The 18,840-nt window shown below is 42.5% G+C and overlaps 1 protein-coding gene across 4 annotated transcripts in view; it reads right to left on the bottom strand.

The window, feature by feature from the left end:
* The window catches only part of XPO6 (exportin 6), a 107,604-nt gene that overhangs the window by 48,804 nt on the left and 39,960 nt on the right, over positions 1 to 18,840 (bottom strand). For 2 of the 4 annotated variants that reach the window (XM_052636379.1, XM_052636378.1), the window contains exons 3-9: positions 18,313 to 18,425; positions 17,136 to 17,333; positions 13,859 to 14,018; positions 11,830 to 11,907; positions 1,806 to 2,259; positions 1,434 to 1,503; positions 317 to 341 (exon numbers count right to left, since the gene is read on the bottom strand). In XM_052636379.1, the coding sequence (XP_052492339.1) occupies positions 317 to 341; positions 1,434 to 1,503; positions 1,806 to 2,259; positions 11,830 to 11,907; positions 13,859 to 14,018; positions 17,136 to 17,333; positions 18,313 to 18,425 (1,098 nt within the window). The remainder of the gene's footprint in view (positions 1 to 316; positions 342 to 1,433; positions 1,504 to 1,805; positions 2,260 to 11,829; positions 11,908 to 13,858; positions 14,019 to 17,135; positions 17,334 to 18,312; positions 18,426 to 18,840) is intronic. The other 2 variants (XM_052636381.1, XM_052636380.1) reach the window with 1 other exon arrangement.

Below are 18,840 nucleotides of genomic sequence, written 5' to 3'. Positions count from 1 at the left end.
AAGGAAAAGTCGTAGGTCATGTAACACACAATCTCAATTTTATTTTCATCTCCAACTCAATTTTTAAAAAGAATACAGGCAAGACTGTTTGGCAGCTAACACTCAGATTTTATTTCACCTCATTTTCTTTCCCTTGCCCACCTTCTGGTACAGGTGCTAATGAGCAGTAGAAAGTTAGAAAAAAAAGCAGGAGAAGAGAGGCAAGAAACCTGGGGTTAAGTAGCTCCTAAACAACTGAGAAAGGACTTAGCTGTTTAGAATTAGGGGGAAGGGACCCAAGAGCCAGGAAGCAAGCACACAGTATTGTTCATGTCACCTTTCTGCTTCCAGGCACCTCTCAGCTTTCACAGGGCAAGAGGAAGCATAGGATTAAAATATAAAACCAAGAGCACAAAAGTTACATGTGATAAAATCAGTATACATCATCCATGACGACATTTTTATACCACCCAAATGTAAGCCGTAACAGACATTAGACTACAAGTAAAAGTCAAAACAACTGGTATCTATTTGATGCTTGGTGTAAGCTGCTAGGTTAACTGTTGGGTTTTTTTAACCATACGAAGATACACCCTTACTTAACCAAAGCTACAAAGGATATAAACATATACAGTTGTGTGTTTGAAAGCTGATACCTTTGAATTCAGATAGAAAGCCATTATCAAATAATGCAAAATAAACCCACATATTACCATATCAGATTATGAGTTCCTTTGTGAATATACAAAGAAAATTTCACAGAAAGCTTGTTCACAATGAACCAAACCAAAATAATCTTACATACCAATTTTTTTCAACTTTAGAAAAACTTGTCAAACTCGCTAAATTTAAAAAAGACTAGAACCGTCTTGACTTTAGGCACTTGACTTTATATCCCGCTGCTTACTCTAAGGAAAAGGAAACGGCTTAATTCTGTATAGAACAACAAAAACAAACCAAGGAAAACTGATTGAAATACTAATGACTTTTGCTCCCAGGCAATCTAGAAATATTTACTAATTCAATACAATTTATCTGCTTGAAACTTTCTGAACGGTCAACATAATGTTCTTGATATATAAGCTTCCAATCTTCCCCTGTTTTTACACAGCAGTAGCATCACATTAATGAACACTGTAAGATTCATAAACGACATCATCTCTAAGGGAAATAAACAATGAGACTGTGCCTCAGCTCACTGTGGAGTCATCTGAGTCCTTAACAAAGACAGGCGAAGTGACTTTAGGCTGCTTTCAAGAGGACAGTAACCAAGAAACACAGATGTCTGCTCACATGAACATCTCCCCTCTCTTCTGCGGAAACCTTGCCAGCGGCATAAAACTTACAATAGTGACAACATTCCTATACACTGCACGACGTTCATTTGGGAAAAGTCAAACAGTGAGAACCAACAAGCAACACCAAGCGAGGAAAGGCGAGTGTAACTCCTGTACCTCCACGGGCCTCCTCTCCTGTGCTTGGCTCTGCCTGAGCAGCGGTCCCCGCTCCTGCACCACCTCAGACCTGCAGGCAAAGAGTGAGGAAGAGGGCGGACGAGGGAGGAAGGGAGGACAGGAGATGGACGGGCAAAGAAGACAACCAACCTGTACAACGTACAATCGCTTTTCCTCCTCAACTTATTTCCCTTAACCACCCGAGCCCTCCTGGCTAAGCTCAGACTTACTGGCACATACCTACCTCTCCGTTCCTCATCAGGAGCCCCAGGTTCTGAAACCAAAGAGGATTACGGACACTAGGCAGCACAACGTGATCAACAGTCAAGGCCCGTTCTGGGGCACAGCCGAAGCCACACCTGTTTTCATTACCTCTCATCGAGTTCTTCTAGCCTGCTCTTCACTGTGTGGGCATTGTTATCCTTGGTGATTTTCTGCAGGAGGTAGAAAGTCTGCTGGAACATACGCAGTAAGTACTCCTCGAATTCCATAGGCACACAGTTCTTGGACATGAGTTCATTGATGCAGGACATGGCCAGGACCCCCAACCGGCCTCGCTCTTGACCCAACACACAGTTCTGGCTGCTGCCGTTAACTGATGCCATCTTTCTGGCCCGGATGTCACAGCCAAAGCGCGCAAAGTGGAAGATGGTGGTAAGGAGGGACGGGGTGATGCTGGCAGACAGAGGAATCCAACTGAAGAGATGGGCCAGGCACTCCAACGCCAGGGAACAGATATACTCACTCTCCGCATCAAGAATGGGGATTGGCTGATTCAACAGTTTGGCTGAACTAGGACTCTGCAACAGGTTACTCAGTAAGTCACCTGAAATACAAAAGACTTTAAGATACACGCCATCAAATCTCTTACAAACGAACTTAAGAAAGAATTCTCCTTAAAAAACAAAAAAACGAAGCATTAGTGCAAAGCAGAAGTTCTCAAAGTTTGGTCCGGGGACCCCTAACAGTCCCCAGGAACTCCCTTTGGAGGTTCACAAATTCACAATATTTTTTTTAAAATGCTATTTTCCCCTCTCATTTTTATTATCTCTCAAGTGTAAAACAGAGCTCTCCAGAGGCTACGTTCCACAAGCAAGAAAAAGCAAAAGCTATCTATCATTAAGCTACATGTTAGAGATTTACAAACTATAAAATAACTCCACTCTAAGTAAAAATTTCTGATTGCTTTGGAAAGTTATTTTTTCATTAAGATATATTATTTGTTTATATGTACTGAGTTCAGTACAGTTACTTTTAAAAGAATTAATATGTAAATCGACTATATTCCAATAAAAAAAGAATGCAGGGGACATGGGTTCAAGCCCTGGTCAGGAAACTAAAATACCCCATGCCTCGGGGCAACTAAGGCTACATAACCACAAAGAACCCGAGGGCCACAGCTGCTGAGCCCGTGAACTCTAGAGCTCATGCTCCACAACCAGGGAAGCCCTCGTGCCAAAACAAAAAACGCTCATGCACGGCAACCAGAGACTCTATTCCCTCTCACCGCAACCAGAGAAAGCCTGTGGCCACAATGGAGAGCCGTCATAAAATCTTATACTGTTCTGAAATGTGCACAAATATAACAGTAGTACTACTACAACAATACACTATAAAACCAAGATGAATTATATGAGGAGAAATAAAATGACACCTCCCAAAAAAGGATATTTCTAAATTTTCTCAGTTTTGATATCAACAGATAAAACTCATAAAGCTCTTTGAGGACCTCAATAATCCTTAAGAGTACCAAAGCTGAGGGTGGGTCAAACAGGCTGAGAGCATTAAAAAGGTACAAACTTCCAGCTATAAGATAAATAAGCCCTGGGGAGGGGATGTGATGTACAATATAGTTTACAATACAGCATTTGAATGCTGCTGGGAGTATAAAACAAGTTTTCACCCCAAGAAAAGTATTTGTAACTATGTGTGGTAATGGATGTTAATAAATTTACTGTTGATAGATCAGAATGTGGTGATCATTCTGCAAAATATACATAAACTATTATGTTATGCACCAGAAACTAACACTAACAGTGTTACATGTCAGTTATATTAAATATCTCAATTTAGAAAGAGAGAGAATAAACAGGCCCGAGGACCAAAATGTGAAACTACTGGGCTAGTCAAGGTGAGGTCTGTGGACCTGCATCAACATAACCTGGGAGCTGGTCAGAGATACCAACGTTCAGGTGCCACTCACTCCCACTGAACCAGAAGCTAAAAGGGTCAGGAAGCTGCGCCTGTACAAGCTCTCCAGGTGATTCTTATGCTTGCTCATTAGTTTTAAAGAGCCCTGAACTAAACACCAAAGGAAATCACACAAAATGAAACTGGGGGTGGGGAGATGACTATAAAACAATTTTAAAAAGACAAAAAAAAAAGACATTCAGTAACTATAACAAGAAGTCTTTCTGAAATAAAGATGAGACTATAAAATAAAAGGGCTTATTCTGCCCCAAGAAAAAAAATAAGGAGTAATCAATACAAAAACTTTAGGAATAAAGAAGGAATGAAGGCAGCAAAAGCACCTACACAAAGAAGAAAACCCTGAAGTCAGACTTCACCGTAACATTCAAAGCCGAAAAACAGTGGTGCACTGTCGCAAGTTCTGGGGCAAAGAATGACTCAAGCCCAAAGGTCTCTTTGAGTATAAAGAAAGGTGACATTTTTTCAAACATGCAAAAATTCAAATAATATATTGCCCACAAATTCTTAGGGAGAATAATGAACAAGAAACCCTGTACATAAAGAGATAAATAGAAATGAAGAATTACGGAATGGAGAAGCTGTGGCAAAGGGGCTAATGCAAGGACTGAATTAAATACAGAATCAAGACCGAACAAACGGGAGAATAATAGAAAGCCCTGCTAGCTAACTTTCTCATCTTCCACAAGCATTAAGTCTCAAAATATATGGACTAAAATTAAAATATGTAGTCAGAAATTTGTTTTCATAACCTTTCTTTTCTTATCCTTGGAGATATCTGTTACAAACTAATATTCCTTGTGGAAAAAGTATCTTACGGTCAGCAATTACTTCCATTTAGTACTTTCTGTTAAATTCAAGTAAAACTCAAATTTAATAGTCTTTATAAAAAAATAAAAATAGGACTTCCCTGGTGGTCCAGTGGTTGAGTATCCACCTGCCAATGCAAGGAACAAGGGTTCGCTCCCTGGTCCAGGAAGATTCCACATGCTGCAGAGTAACTAAGCACGTGAGCCGCAACTAGTGAAGCTTGTGCGCCCTGGAGCCCATGCTCCGCAACAAGGAAGCCACGAGAATGAGAAGCCCGAGCACAACGAGATGAAGTTGGAGCTTAACAATGAAGACCCAGCAGCCAAAAAATAAAAAATAAACAGCTTTTCTTTAAAAAATAAATATATGTGTTATGATGCTATTTTGTCCTTTTATTCAGCTTACTCTACCTTTATACCTAAGTAGAAAGAAAGGTCTGAAATAATGCTATTTCTGGAAGGTGGAATACTAGATAAATTTTTACATTTTAAATATTTTTTTAACCTTAGCAGCAGTTTTCATATTTTGGGGTCTTAGAAGTCTTTACACTCTTAAAAATCATTGAAGACACCAAAAACATGTTTATATTGGTTATTTCTATTGATATTTGTCATTAGAAATTAAAACTGGAAATTGTTCAAATATTTAATTCATTTAATAATAATTAAGCCTATTTACGTTATCATAAATAACATTTATAAATGAAAAAGATATTTTGCCCTACAAAACGTTAATGTGAAGAATAGCACTGCCTTTGCATTTCTGGAACTCTCTTTACTGTGTGGCTTAAAAGAAAATGAGGCGCTTCCCTGGTGACTCAGATAAGTAAAGAGTCTGCCTGCAATAAAGGAGATAAGAGTTTGAGCCTGGGTCGGGAAGATCCCCTGGAGAAGGGAATGGCTACCCATTCCAGTATGCTTGACTGGAGAATTCCATGGACAGACAAACCTGGCAGGCTACAGTCCACTGGGTCGCAAAGAGTCAGATACAACTGAGTGACTAACACACTTTTGAAAGAAGACAGATTTTCTCATCTGCTTCTGTACTCAATCTGTTGTTTTACTGACATATATGAAGAGAACCCAGCTTTACAGATAATAAAACTGAAAGGGAGTAAGTATTTTAGTGGCCTTTTCAGATAATGGCAGCTATTCTAATAACAAAATTTGAAAAGTACCAGTTTCTTAAAGGTTAACTGCAGTGTAGGATCTGAATGCACTTGTTTTTCAGTACACTCATGAGAGTGAGAATAAAAATGACAAACCATGTCTTAGCAATTTTTATGAACACATGGTTGACCTCTGGGACCTGAAAGGGTGTGGGGGTGACCTCTGGGGGTCCCCAGACCTACTGAGACCTGCCACCTTATATTAATGTTGGATTAATATGAACAAAGTAGTTAACCTTTCTCAGCCTCAATCTCCTCAGCCATTAAAATGAGGCTTTTGTGATTTATTAATAAGGACTTTAATTTCCATTGTTAAAACCAGATTAAACAGTTGTCCCCTGGCATCTATCCTGAAAGGTGTTTGCTGGTTTCTGTTCTGAAAGAGCTGCATCTGATACCAGATGAGACTCATCATGATCTCAGCTACCCAAGCTGATAATCAGAAAACCTGGCCTCAGAGAATAATGCAGAAGGATATTCAAGAAGACTCTGCAAACATTTCAGTTTGTTACTGGATTAATTATTTTGATTGCTGTGGCAGCTATCCACCTAAGTCACACAACCTATTCTCTATCAATGACTATTTCTGGTATTGCTTCTTTCATCATGGAACATGGAACATGGATCATGGAACAGCCCAAAGTCAGAGGAAATCACCCATTACCCAACTCTTAAAATTATCAGAGCATTTATCAACCAGGATCAAACTGAGGCTTTCGCAATGGGGGAACCAATCAACACCACCTCAGTATGATCTTAATTACACCCAGACATCTTTGGGACCCTGGACCTTTTTTAAAGCCTCTTGAACCGTATGGAAAAGAAAGAAATCCTGGCTTTCAAAACAAAAAAGGCAGCCCTTTTCTTCAGTTCAGAATTTTTCCACAGTGGGATTTCCAGGGGGATTTAGAATAACTAAAACACAGATAAACTAGGCATTTCCCCCATGTTCCTCAGCTAGTCAGAGGCAGAGTTGAAACTAAAACCAGGGTCTAGCTAAAACTAAGGCTTTGGGTCTTAGTATACACAAAGCCTATGCTCCTTACCAGAAGCCAGGTCAGGAAAGATTATGCAGCCAGGAAAAATGAACAGTCAGAAAACTAATGTTCAAATACAGAAAAGTACCGAAGATCTAAAGTCATATGTAAAATAGTGTGTGTCCACCATGACCGAAACTATAGAAAAGATATCGGCACAAGGACAAAGACTGAACAGGATTATGCAAAGGTAAATAAAATACAACCTACTGATAATGATACAGGGTGATCTCTGATTCTTCTCCCCTCTCAAACCAAGTACCTTTTAATGTTTCTCGATAAAAATATTTTACTCAACTCTCAATCTTCAGGGGAATTTTAGTAAATCAAAGAAGAGTTTTTAACAAAACTGTTACTTGAATCCCAGTGTAAGAGTCCCCACAGAACAGACACCCTGCTTCATGCCGCAGTATTTCCAAAGCAAAGCTAAGAGCTTTAACAAGCTGCTGCTGCTGCTGCTGCTACTAAGTCACTTCAGTCGTGTCCGACTCTGTGCGACCCCATAGACGGCAGCCCACCAGGCTCCCCCGTCCCTGGGATTCTCCAGGCAAGAACACTGGAGTGGGTTGCCATTTCCTTCTCCAATGCATGAAAGTGAAAAGTGAAAGTGAAGTCGCTTAGTCGTGTCCGACTCTTTGCGACCCCATGGACTGCAGCCTACCAGGCTCCTCAGTCCATAGGATTTTCCAGGCAAGAGTACTGGAGTGGGGTGCCATTGCCTTCTCCTTTAACAAGCTACCTCCTTGATTATACAAAAACATGTCAGTGACCTCATCATCCCTGAAATGGGCCAGGCACCAGCAGCAACAGGCACTCAGGCCCAAAGTAGTATGTGAGCTACTCTGGGGCATTTACTAATTTGGGAGTACCTCAGACATGGTTGGAACACTCGTAAATGGGCTTTTATGAAAAGATCTCCTCAGCTTCTTCATTTTCTTCCTTACTGAAATTCCACATGTTTTCTATTCTGTTCTACCTTTACTAGGTGTTTCTCAGCCTCAGCACTACTCACATCTGAGGTTGACTAATTGTTGTTCTATGTATTGTAGGATATTTACCAGCATCCCTGGCCTCCACTCACCAGATCCCAGTAATGCTCTTTTTCTTAAAAAAAAAAAAAAAAAATTCTCCACAATGCCAAATATCCCCTGCAGGGCAAAACCACCCCAACAGAGAACCTCTGACCTAACTGTAGCCTCAGTCCAGTAAAATGGGGAGGAACTCTTTTCAAGAAACCCTTGGGAGGAGGAAACAAGATCTCAAGAGTTGTGATAACAAGTCCCATTTTTTCTACAGGTGAGAAGATACGTAAGTGCATGAACCTGTGCAACTTGTAAAGAGTTTGGGGAAAAAAAAAACAGGAAGGTGTAAACTGCTCGCAATCAATTCAGGCTCTCTAACACATTTACCTAAAACCTTTCCATCAACAGTCTATGTCCAAGTCTATATTTAAAACTGGGCTTCCCAAGTGGCTCCCGCAGTAAAGAACACGTCTGCCAATGCGGAAGACAAAAGAGACCTGGCTTCAATCCCTGGGTCAGGAAGATCCCCTGGAGGAGGGCACGGCAACCCACTCCAGTATTCTTGCCTGGAGAATCCCCATAGGCAGAGGAGCCTGGCGGGCTACAGTCCATAGGGTCGCACAGAGTCGGACATGACTGAAGCAACTTAGTCATGACTGAACACACGTATTTAAAACTAAACACCATGTGGGCAAGGACAATATGGCCTCTTAATTTTTACTACAGAACAATCAAAGCTAGTTCAAAACTACAGTATTTATGTAATTCCATTTCGGCCACTTCCTCCCCACCCCCAAGCGAGGACAAGAGGACAGTACCTAAGGGAGAGGGCTGAGGCTGCACGAGTGCAGAAGGAAGCTGACCCGCAGCACGCAGATGGGGCACACCCACCTCCCCTCCCTCACTCCCCAGAGCACAGGCGCTCTTCTACGAGGACATCCGAGGGCAGAGAAGGTAAACTGAGTAAGCGTCAGAGCCAGGACTCCACCGGGGAATGAGGCGGCGGGCAGAAGTGCCGAGAGTGACTGAGACAGCAAACTCAGGAGACAGCACACCTCAACTTGGAATGATGGTTCACGTCACTGCAACCCTCCACTGGTGATGTGACCTCTGGCAAGTTACCCCCCACCACCATGAACCCCAGCTTCCTTTTTAGTAAATGAGATATAAAACCACTATTGACTTCACAGGATTATGGCCTGGTGAAGTGAGTTTAGGAGATGAGTCAACAATTTGGGGGAACTACTCTGAGAAATTAGCTACATATACTCGTCAAAACTTTTTCTACCTCCAGACTGTTAAGAGTAGTTGTTGCAGGGACTAGTCCCTGGGTTTTACTCTTTCAAAATGATCAGACAGAAAATGATATTACAAGAAAGTATATGAAAAAAGAGACCAAAAGCTCACAGGGCCAAGTCTGATGGGCAGCTGGGCAGGGCAGTGAGAGTCTGGCAGGGACTGCACACAGTGTGTGTTTAGGAATTATCTGGTCTACTCACTGGGCCTCACAGTTTCTCAGAAGGAATTTCCTTCATAAAACTGAACTGATAGTCAAGAGAGCTAAAGAATTTTCTAAAAGTTTTACCACTTAACTGGGTCTTAAGGGCACAAAGGCAGTTGAGCAAAACAGAAGTTGATTAAATCATCAGTATTGCCCAAACAGTGAAGCAAGACCTGATGACTTCACCTGCAACTGTCATAAAGAGAAAAAGAGTTAACAAGTGAACATGTAATTCTTTTTTTTTTTCCCTTGAAGAGGAAGTGTGCCAGCTTAAAAGTTTACTTAACTCCTTGGTCCATCCTCCCACTAGTCTCAATTATTTTGCTTTGTCTCAAATACTAAAATTCAAAACTTCAAAAATTGTAGTAGTTCCTAAGAGGCAACTCTCAAAAAGTATGCATCATATTTTAAGGTTTTATTTATATGGAAATGTTAACTGAGTTCTTATTTTATTTCACCTAACCTCATAAACAAAACCTAGGTGAAGGTGAAGTCACTCAGTCATGTCCAACTCTTTGCGACCCCCATGGACGGTAACCTACTAGGCTTCTCCATCCATGGGATTCTCCAGGCAAGAATACTGGAGTGGATTGCCATTTCCTTCTCCAGGGGATCTTCCCAACCCAGAGATCGAACCCAGGTCTCCCGCATTGGAGGCAGACGCTTTAACCTCTGAGCCACCAGGGAAGCCTGAACAAAACCTAGGCAAGCATTTATTATTTGTATTATCTAATATCACCCAACCTGACCTCCAGAAAATAAGTCTATCAAAGTATAAACTGAGTTAGCTCAGAATATGTACCTGAAAGAAGTCAACTAAAACTCACAGCTTTTGGTACTGGAAAACAACAAGTTTTACTAAACTGCTGCTGTTCTCTTAATCATGACACTAAGCTAGTATTCAACCATCTAAAGAACTGACTTTAACAAATTACTACTGAAATGAGATTTTATTTTTTGCCGCACCTCGAGACTTATCAGATCTTAGTTCCCCAAGCAGGGGTTGAACCTGGGTCCTCCGCAGTGAGAGCAGAATCCTAACCACTGGACTGCCAGGGAATTCCCAAAAGGTCAAATTTTAAGATCAGCCAAATTGCAAGAGATTTCAAGGTATCTATTCATAAAATCAAATCTCTCCAACTTTGCAATTTCTTTAATCATTTAATATTTCAAAATATAAATCTGCTAAGTCACCTCAGATATCCACTTTGAAAATGAAGGTTTGCCACCAAATAAAAATAAAATTCAATTTCTTGTAGGCTTCTAATATCCTCTAGAACTCTGTAACAGTTTTTATCTAAGAAGTATGACAAAAGACTCTAACAGTTTTTAATCCAGGTATGATAAATAGAATTGGAATAAATTAGTAAACTGTGAGCAGTCCTCAGAACTTCAATTACATTTTCAATTCAACCTCAATATATTTTCAATTCTACAGTAACTGCAAGAATTTCAACTTCCACATATTAACAACAGGCTACATGAAACCGTTGGAGCTCAGAGCTGTCCAATTTCAACAGCCTATTTCCCGAGGTAGAAGAGAAAGATGAGGAAACATTTCTCATTAGCCACATCAGCCTTTACAGTAGAGGAAGAAGTGTGCACCACTTCACAGGATGTACTCTACTTGAAAAGCATTTGTGATCACTTGGTGTAAACAGAAGCCGTTTAGAAACTAAAAGTTCCTGCTCAGACACAATTTCCTCTTTCCATCCATCCTTGAAAAGAGCCATTTTTAGGTGAACTGCACTCTGACTTTTGAAACAGATATTAATACTGCGGACAATGCTGCTGCTGCTGCTAAGTCGCCTCAATCGTGTCTGACTCTGTGCGACCCCAGAGACGGCAGCCCACCAGGCTCCCCCGTCCCTGGGATTCTCCAGGCAAGAACACTGGAGTGGGCTGCCATTTCCTTCTCCAATGCATGAAAGTGAAAAGTAGAAGTGAAGTTGCTCAGTCGTGTCCAACTCCTAGCGACCCCACGGACTGCAGCCCACCAGGCTCCTCCATCCATGGGATTTTCCAGGCAAGAGTACTGGAGTGAGGTGCCATTGCCTTCTCCAGGGACAATACTAAGCCACCAGTAAACTAGTTAATGGGCAGTGCAAATACGTCCACACTTTATCAAATGGATCTGAACTGAAGTAAGGTGTGCTGATCTCTGCACACTGGTCCCCAGTCCACCCAGAGCAACATGACTTTTCCCTGAGCCCATGGAGAAGAAAACACTTCACAGGCTCACTTCAGCTCCTTCAGGCTGCCACCCACTTCCTATGACCTGACCCCTGCAGGCCTGCAAAGCAGACCTGTCACGCCCACAGGTTCATGCCAACCTCAGCAGAACAAGACAGCCAAGGAATTTAAGAAAAAGGAAAAAGAAAAAGCCAGGAGGGACAGCAGTCATAAGCTGAAAGTCCATCTCCCTGATGGGCAAGAAAAAACAAACTATGTTGTTTAGAATATTATATTAGAAAGTACTTATAAGGAACTAAGAAGTAAGAAAGACAGCTACTCAGAAGACAAAGGCAGAGAGGCCAAAAATAGATTAAGGAAGAATCTACATCTGTATACGGCACAGATAAACGTTTGTTACCCTGCTGAGACCCCGAGTGCAGTTAAGAGAGGAGCACGTGTGTGCTGCAGGCCATACCGCTTTCTCCTGAGGTTGGGGATGGTGGTGGGGTGGCAGCAGTCACGCTGTGTTTGTCCCAGACAGTCTCCAAGATACCTACCAAGAAAGGAGAAACTGAGTTGAACAGAGAAATAAAACCCAACATATAAAAGTCAGATTTAGAAAAACAATGTATTGATATCTTTGATCCAACATCAGTATTTAAAAATCTGTCTCTCTCTCCAGCTGCTTTTTCTGAACACCACCACTTGGATATTCCAAACTCAGTGTATTCTCTCCCACAAAGCTGCCACCAATCTTCTCACGTTCCTCACCAGACATAAGTACCATCCCACGCAATCTCGGCATGGGCCTTTGCTCTCCAAATCTGGCTTCACCTGCACCCCACGCACAGGCTTCATCACACTGCACTGCTAGCTGCTCCTTCCTCATGTGACCTCCTTCTCAATATCTGACCTGCTCTCCTCCTTCCAATCCAACCTGACCTTTCACCAGACTAACAGCTACCTATCTGTCAGAATTTTACTCAGTTGTCACCTCCTCCAAGAAGTCTTCCCTGCTCAGTTTTGCCTGCACATGAAACATGACTACCCTAACTCTTAGCACATTATCCTTCTCCCCTAGTAGAGTACACAGTACAAGAGGGCAGGGACTATGTTTCAGCACTCTTCGTATCTCCTTACAGAACCTGGTACATAACAAGATCATAAAAGCTTTCAAAAATATTTTGTTCTCAAAATATTTAATATTACGACATGGAAAACTCTGAATATATCATGCTAAGCAAAAGAAGCCAGACATTAAAAATCATGTATTCTATGGTTCCATTTTTATGAAAAGTCTAAATAGGAAAATCCATTGAGAGGTGACAGGGTTGGGGGTGACGAAAATGTTCTAGACAGTGTGCTAGTCGTTCAGCCTTGTGACTCTATTCAAAATCACTGAGCTGCTTGCTACACTTTAAAATGGTAGACTTCATGATACATGAATGACATCTTGATTCAAAAAATGTCAATGTCCACACAAGTAGGACACAGATATCAGACATGGTCCCTAACTTTAGAAATTTAACATCTAATTGAGGGTGTCAATAAATATGATTTGAATAAATAAATGTTCTGAGGTCTGGGTTTCCTCCTAGAGATTTGGGGAAGGATGAGGGGGCGGGGGGGTAGGGGAGGAGTGACAAGTTTACTTTTTAATCAAGCACTCTGACAACCAATTTTAAGTGCCCACCACATGCTAAGCACTTCTGTTAACACATGCCGAAAAAAAAAAAAAGTTCCTAGACATCCAAAAAGCAGCCTCGGTCAAAGAGCTGGAGATAAAACCCTTCCCTTCCCTACACTATTTTCTCCAGCAGCGTGGCCTGGCCTCGCTGCCTGGCACAGCCCAGAGCCTCGGGTGTCTCAGAACCTGCAGCTCCACCAGTAGCTCAGCAGGCACGGCCTCCGCCCTGCTGCCCTCGAGACACAGGGGCTCCATTCTCTTCCTTGCCATCCTCTCTCATTCTGCAGTTTGCTTTGGAGTTGCTGCTACTCTTCGCTCATCATCACGAGGCTCTAGTACAACAGACCAGATGACAAAACAAACGCTATATACAGCTCCAACCTGGCGCACTGAGCTCCAACTCCACACCTGGGCTCACTTCCCCGCTCCGTATCTGAAACGTTCACGTCTTCCTCCTCCAACTTCTAGTGATTTAAATTCAAATCGTCTTAAATAAAGTGCCTGCTACCTGCCTTACTTTTAATGTAGTCATCAGTATTTCAATCACCTTCCCATGACCCGGTCTATATCTCATTAATCATAGCTATCGTCAGGTTCAAATAAGGGGAGACTTTAAAAGGAAAATAAATTACAAACATTTTTTTTAGTTCCTCCCATGTGCCAGACACTGGGCTGGGTGCTGGGACTATGGCATCACATTCTTTCTGTCTTCACGCACCACCTCGGTAATAGCTAAAGCTCAAGAACTCTGAGCTCCAGGGCCACACTCGGCGTCTGCAGACAGAACTCTGCCTCCTGGTGCCACCCAACCGCTCACCTGTCAGCAGCCCAAGCACCGTCTGCACCTGGTCCAGCAGTAGCTTCCGCAGCTCCTCCTTCCGAGCCACGCTGAGGTCCTCACGGGGACAAGCCAACTCTTCTGAAGTTGTCTTCAACATGATCAGCCCAAGGGGGGTTGTCACGGGGGACTGGATCAACTGCCAGGAAAAAGTCAACTCTGAGCACAGTGTCTGGCTAATTAAGGCACAAAGAAGGCTAACTAATGGTAAACCAGCGAAGTACAGTTGTTCCTCGGTATCCTCAGGGGACTGGTTTCAGGACCCCTGTGGATACTAAGCCAAAAAAAAACAACCTTTCAGATGATTTAATCAGAAGATCATATAATGGTGAAGTTGATTCCAGAACCAGTTTGATCTTGTTTACTCATACCTGAAGAAATTTATCATCATTATCAGAAATGTCAGCAATGGAACACCAATGGTTCTTGACATGGCTTTCATACCACTGACTGGTTGTCATGCAAGGATAAGCAGAGAATAAGACAACTGGAAAGAATTTTAAAGAACACTTAGTCCAATTCTCACATCTTACAAGGAAAGAAATGGAAGCTCACAGAAGTGGCAGGAGTTGCTAAAAGTCAAGGTGATTTGGAACAAAAATCACCACCTCCTGGTTCAGTGTCCCTTCCACAAAGGGGTGTTTCGAATCCCTGAGGACTGCAAGAAGTGAAAGGAGTCATTTATGAAGGGTGGGAAGAGGGAGGTAGTGGGGAAGAGAGAAAGACAGCTACTCTTTTGGAATCTCCATGAGCACCTGACCTAAAAGTGCTCTTCCAAATTCTCATTTACAATCATTAATTAAATCTCATGGGCAGATAAGTAATGTCTGTTCTTCATCAAAGGAAATGATCCCGCAGGCACTGCCTCGCGCCAGAGGCCATCCTCATTGCTGCCGACAGGACTCAGCTCTCTGTCTGCCTCACCTTCCATTGCTGCTTCACACAAGACACACCACTGACCAACCCACAAAGAGAACCACTCAGACCCCCACCTTCCGGATCCTTTCCATCTCCGTGGACTTCCCGGCTCCCTCTTAGAGAACATGGAGAGTAACCACAAGTTCTTTCCAACTTGGAGAGAAAGTGTGTCAGCCAGCCAGCAAGCCTCTCGCCTCTTAACCCCCAACTCCAGGCTCCTGCCTCCTGCCCTCCTCAGGTCCTTTGCACGGTTATTCCCTCTGCCTACAACACTGTTCCTGTTCCCTGGATATCTACATGGCTCCCTCCATCACCTCCACTCAGGTTTCTGCTCAGATATCTGCTTCATAGAAAAGGCTTTCAGGATCATCCCCGCTAAATAATACTGCTGATATTTCCTCCTCCTCACCTTATATTTAGTTTTTGCACAATACTTTTATTAACTACCTGAAAGAAGTTATTTGCTTATTGCTTACTGATACCTCCCCCTTGGGATTATAAACTCCATAAAGGTGGGTATTTGTTCACTACTATATCTCCCCATGATGTGCTTAGTTATTAGTATTGATATGTGGCTGGTATTCAACAAATAGTTTACTAAATGCATGCATCTGGACGTTCCTAGTGGTCCAGTGGTTAATAATCTGCCTGCCAACGCAGGGGACACAGGTTCGATTCCTGTTTCGGGAAGATTCCCACATGCTGTGGGGCAACTAAGCCCATGTGCCACAACTACTGAAGCCCAAACACCCTACAGCCCGTGCTCGGTAATAAGAGAAGCCACTGCAATGAGGAGCCCACACATCGTCACCTAGAGAGTAGGCCCCACTCACTGCAACCAGAGAAAGCCTACATGCAGCAACAAAGACCAAGTGCAGCCAAAAATAAAACAAATGCTAATCTCAGAAAAAAAATTTTAATAGATGCATGAATTTTCTTTACAATATCAATGCAATAAATCTCTAGATACATGAATCACCATATAAAACGAAATAGTACTGAATGAAGAACTGCTGTGCCACTTTGAGAGGCAATCTGAGAAAAGCAAGATGGATGCTGCTGTTGTTTTAATTGCTGTATCATTCAAATGGTTTGTAGGGAGAAGCAGCCAAACATTAGAAAATGGTACTGTTTAGGAAAATTCTGAACCTGCAGTCACTGAGACTATAATCAATTTTCAAAGATTGTTATTGCTATAATCTGTACATGATACCCATTTCTTGCACACCCAAGACTGCCTCAATAATATAAAAACACTTCCAACTTTATCACAGGAGTCAAAGAATGAAAGCATCTCCCCCTCGGTTTTTAGGTCCCACCTATTCCCTGATGATTTCCAAATCCTGAACCCAGATCCACATTTCCTAATGTCTCACTTGATGGACGCAGAAGCAACACACAAATCTTAAATGTATTCTCTATGAAACTGAACACACCATCTTCTATCCAAACCCATTTCTTCTTCCTCCATCCCTGGCCTGGAAAAATCTACCATCTGAGCCAGAAACCTGGAAGGCAGTCTAGCTTCCTCCTCCCCCCATCCCCACAACCCAGTCCCTGCCCAAAGGCTCGCGATTCCGCCTCCTCTGTTCCCCATCAAGGTTCACCAGGCAGGCCCCAGCTCGGCTCAGGCCCCTCAGCTCACTCAATGTCTCCAGCAGCAGCCTTCCTAGCCTCCATTCCTACCTCGGCCTTCTGCCACTCAGAGTTCACACTGTTGCTAGAACTGCCATTCCAGTATAAAACTGTGACCACGCTGTCTCCCGTTTCCAAACTTTTCCTCAGTCCTCAAGAAAGGACTGTGAATCAAACACCGACGCCCCCTGCGAGAGCAAGGCCCTTCTTTCCCTGGCCCTGCCCATCAGCCCAGCCTCTCATTCTACTACTTCACCACCTCGCATTACCAGCAACACTGGAAATGCAACACTCACCTCCGTGAGTCTAAATGCCGTGTCACCACCACAATCTGCATACTCCACTGCAGTCGTTACATACTGTGGGGTAATTATTACTTGCACAGCAATCTTCCCACTTAACTATAACTTCATCCTGGCACCCAACACCTAGAGCGGCACCCAACAGGGCTTCCAATATTTGCTGGACAAAATTTCACAAGAGGTTACCAAAGCAATTGGGGTTCCCCATCCCCCACCTTCTCAACTGCACCAACGTACAACCCATCTGGAGAACAAAGCTTAAGTGAATGAGCTAATCAACCCCACAGAGCCCTCGCCACTGCAGGTCTAAAGAAGTCTTAAAATGCCTCTTCCAAACAGAAAAGAATCACTCCTACAAACAAATTATTTGCAAGATCAAGTTTCCCTAAGTATCTCCTTACCTGTAAAATGTTAGTAAAAAAGTCATGGTAGAACATGGGCCAATCTTGACGGCCAATGTCAACAATCACTTTGCAGAGCTTGTTCCGGATGAAGTAAGGTAAGGTTTTGTGGTGAGCCAAGAGGAGTTTGGGCAGGCAGCTACGGATTTCCATCTTATCCTGAGATGGGACCCCAAGCCACATTTTATTGATCAGGTTCTGAAAAACAAGCACACATCTTTTAAGTTAACAATCTACTGGTGGCTAAGTGGTAAAGAATCCACCTGTCAATGCAGGAGATGGGAGTTCAATCCCTGGGTCGGGAAGATCCCCTGGAGACAGAAATGGCAACCTACTCAAGTATTCTTGCCTGGGAAATCCCACGGAAAGAGGAGCCTGACAGGCTACACTCCACGGGGTCGCAAGAGTCGGACACAACTTCGTGACTAAACAACAACGATCTAACACTAAACAAACTGGCTTTCATGCACCAGCAGCTACCTCCCAAACAAGAAACTCTGCTTTCAAACAAAGGTTTGGAGCAATCTGGCAATGAGAATAATGAAATATTCAAATTCTATGATACAACAACTTCATTTCTGGGAAAACTGGCAACATAATCTAACGGAAACAAAAAAGGGCAGGTACAAAAATTTTCTATTGCACTATTGTCTCTATTAAAAAATAATGACAGAAACAACTTTAATGTAGGGGCAGGAGAACAGTTTGGTAAGTAAAGGTGCAACCACTTACAGGAATATTACATAAAGGTAAGTGTAGGGAGGGAGGGACCGAATGCACGTGGCATGGGCAATGTGAGCTTATAACTCCATTTTTTAAAAGTATGCACTGGAAGACAATGACTGGAGGAGAGCTGACATAAATGAAGGTTTCTGTGGTTGGGATGGTATAATGGTAACAACACCCCTCCTCCCAAACTGCTTTTCTTTCATTATCTCTTTTAAATAATAACAGGGAAGACAAAATTATATGTTACCACAGAAGCCCTCCCAACCTTACCCCATCTTACCTTCTGGTGTCAAGGAGACAGAATCCTGACAAAGGCAGCACATGGGAAGAAGTCCCTGTACTTATTTCCCAACCACGTACACATCAAGAGTGAAGTCCAGCGCCAAGGACAAGGCAATGTGACTACAAAGTACTCTTCAGAATAGTATAAAAGTATCTGACAACTTACCTCAAAAACCGTTAAACTGTACATCATTACATAGTCATTCCTAGTGCTGGAGAGAAAATACAGGCAGAATCTCCAGGCTCCTATTTGCTGAGCAAAGTTATTAAGAAGTTCCTCTGGAAAAGTTAAACAGCAACAAAAAAGCTATGAAAATACATGAAATTAATACAAAGCTGGGTTGTCTTATTATTATTTTTTAAATGCCTCTCTCCACACAACACAATGACACCAAAAAAAAAAAAACAAACCTACAATATCCAGCTGACTCTTCAAGATAGAAAGGACAAAGCATACAGTATTTTTCTGACCTAAGGTGACCATGAACACTGAGTCTAAATACCAATATATAACCTAGCTATGGACACTTTCTTAGGCAGAGAAACTGTCACTGTTGAAGTGCTTAACCTAATGAGTGGATAGATAGCTGTAAGAATGTCATTTTTGCCTTATGATGGCTGATTGGTAACTTACTTCCTCTGGGGTACGGCTATACACACATACATCTAGATAGATAGACAGAAAGATAGATAA

Source organism: Budorcas taxicolor, chromosome 2 (genome assembly GCF_023091745.1).
Source record: "Budorcas taxicolor isolate Tak-1 chromosome 2, Takin1.1, whole genome shotgun sequence".
Classification (NCBI taxonomy): Eukaryota; Metazoa; Chordata; class Mammalia; order Artiodactyla; family Bovidae; genus Budorcas; species Budorcas taxicolor.
This window is presented reverse-complemented; position numbering and strand designations above follow the sequence as displayed.